A 2,666-nucleotide genomic window follows, 5' to 3' on the forward strand; every position below is an offset into this window, starting at 1 on the left:
ATTGACAGAAGTCCAAAATGAATACAAAAAATGCCTCCTTTGCATGTTATATTTTCTTTCTTTCTTTTTTTTTTTTTTTTTTTTGTCTTTTTCGTGACCGGCACTCAGCCAGTGAGTGCACCGGCCATTCCCATATAGGATCCGAACCCGCGGCGGGAGCATTGCTGCGCTCCCAGCGCCGCACTCTCCCGAGTGCGCCACAGGCTCGGCCCTTGCATGTTATATTTTCCTTAAAAGGCTTCTAATAGAGTCAGGTAGATTAAAAGCTGAGAGTGTAGTTCAGCTTTTGTGGAGAACCTTTTGAAAAAGGTTTAATTATATAAGCCACCAACATCAGAGAACGTAGGGTCGCACAATCCCTTTTAGACCTATAGCTTATCCAAAGAATTTGGCCTACTAAGATAAAGGTTTAAAATTGTTTTATATTAAAAGCCATTTCTATAATCTGATAACTGGGCAACTAAGAAAAGGGAAATCCAGAAATGTAGCCCTCGATATTATGTGGAATGTGAGAGAATGCCAACTTATGACTAATACAGGTAAAAATAAAAGGTTTAAAGCTATGAATGGAGCTGTTATAAATAATCTTATATCACTGCAAAATATCAATAAGTGAATAATAGTTTATTGAGATTAAAAACTTGAGCAGATGTTACTTAAAACATATTCGTGGTGATTATCATACTTTAATGTTTATTATAACTAAATCTGAACAAAGAAAAGTTGCTCACTTATAGTTGTTGTTCATGTACCTTTACTTTTACTGGGACCATAAGGTGATCAGATAATACACAGCCCACACTTCTGGACAGCTGTAATAACAAAGGGTTTAATATCACTTGCAGATGAGATACATGCACCATCCCATACTTGAAAGGCTTTAATAAGCCTTAAGCATTTTTCAGATTGTACCAAGGCACCACCACTGCCTAGTCAACATGTACACATTCTTAGTAAAGAAACTAACACCTTCCTCAACGTCAGTTCTGTGCTGTTTCTGGTTTATTATACACTTCCAAAACAGCAAAAACTTGCAAAAATTGTAGTCTGTTCACAGTACTACTTAGTCATCATCTTCCTCTTCCTCTTCCTCCTCCTCTTCCTCGGCTTCTTCAAAGCCATCTCTGTCCTCCTGGTTTTCATCCCCCTCGATTACTGCATCCCACTGCAGATTTTCTGGCACAGGCTTAGCCTCATGAACTTCCAACTTCAATGGTTTAATCTGATCCAAGCCCATATAGCAGTCTGGAGATACCTCATTTCTACCACCAGGCTTCAGACTTGACCTACACGTGGATCGGAAGGCAACACATGGGAAGCACGGGGGGTTGTGATGTTCCCACTAATCACTAAAGGAGTTTTCCCCTTTATTTGGTGTCCCAGTGTTTTGCACAGCAGAAACAGTGCCACCTGGTAGGACGCAGGACTGGCGAGGGGTCTACCTTGCTTTTGTAAAGTGGGAAAAGAGCTACAACAATCTCAGGTACATCCCCAGGCAGATCCATCTAGGAAAGAGTATACACACATAGGATGAAAACTCAGAAATTGATTCTTTAAAAGAAATGATCTGCCTTCAGGTAGGAAGTCCTGTGTGACTTTGGAAGTCCGCACAGCTTCGGGTGAGAGACGAGTCAATCTCTGGTGTGGCAGATTTGTTCTTTCCTTTCAGGCCGGAAACCTCTGCCGCAAACATGCTCCGCCAGATCATCGGTCAGGCCAAGAAGCATCCGAGCCTGATTCCCCTCTTCGTTTTTATTGGAGCTGGAGGTGGTGGAGCAACACTGTATCTCTTGCGTCTGGCATTGTTCAATCCAGATGTCAGTTGGGACAGAAAGAATAACCCAGAACCCTGGAACAAGCTGGGTCCCAATGAACAGTACAAGTTCTACTCAGTGAATGTGGATTACAGCAAACTGAAGAAAGAAGGTCCAGACTTCTAAACGAAATGTTTCACTATAAAGCTGCTTATAGTGAAGGTCTTCAGAAGCCATCCGCACAATTTTCCACTTACCAGGAAATGTTTCTCCTCTAAATGCATGAAATCATGTTGATGTATTTTGTTGAGAGGTTACACTGATTAATAAATATCTGAAACTTGAAAAAAAAAAAAAAAAGAGAAATGATCTGTTCTTGTGTATCTCTTGGAAAGCTTTTGCCTACTCTCAGCCATACCTGTGTTCCCATTTGACACCTTGAATTTTTTAAATGTAGACTGATACCACAGGAGACTAGAATCAATTTGTGTCCCTTCTGAGAATAACCCTAGGTTTCTACTAGCTGACGTAACACATGTAGAAGGCTGCATGACAGTGCCAGGAGCATCATCCTGGGAAATCTGGATTAAATTGACCATTTCTCAGAGATAATCTGAATCAAATTGGAAAATAGCTGCCAACCTCTTTGAGCATCACAATCTAATAATGTGGAAAGTTGGCAGTTTACCAGCCTATGGACTCACTCTGCTTCCAGAAGAAGCATTGTATTGGGTTCAAGTTACACCTAGCGAGCAGTTTCTAGAAACAGCCTCTGTAAGGAAAGGTGCTGTGCTCTTCTGCAAGAGGTAAGTAACTGCTTTCCAACTGGGGAAAACACGCTGAGTGGGTCTTATGCAGTCTTGTGCATAGGGGTGCTCTTGAATTTCTTGACTTTTCAGCGCGGGGCCAAAC

At 41.4% G+C, this 2,666-nt stretch overlaps 1 protein-coding gene across 1 annotated transcript; it reads left to right on the top strand.

The window, feature by feature from the left end:
* The first annotated feature begins 1,586 nt into the window (after nt 1-1,586).
* LOC134380776 (cytochrome c oxidase subunit NDUFA4) lies at nt 1,587-2,106 on the top strand. Its single transcript, XM_063100906.1, has one exon. The coding sequence runs from the start codon at nt 1,692-1,694 to the stop codon at nt 1,938-1,940; it is 249 nt and encodes an 82-aa protein (XP_062956976.1). The 5' UTR covers nt 1,587-1,691; the 3' UTR covers nt 1,941-2,106.
* The last annotated feature ends 560 nt before the right edge of the window (nt 2,107-2,666 follow it).

This window comes from Cynocephalus volans, chromosome 6 (assembly GCF_027409185.1).
Source record: "Cynocephalus volans isolate mCynVol1 chromosome 6, mCynVol1.pri, whole genome shotgun sequence".
NCBI lineage: Eukaryota > Metazoa > Chordata > Mammalia > Dermoptera > Cynocephalidae > Cynocephalus > Cynocephalus volans.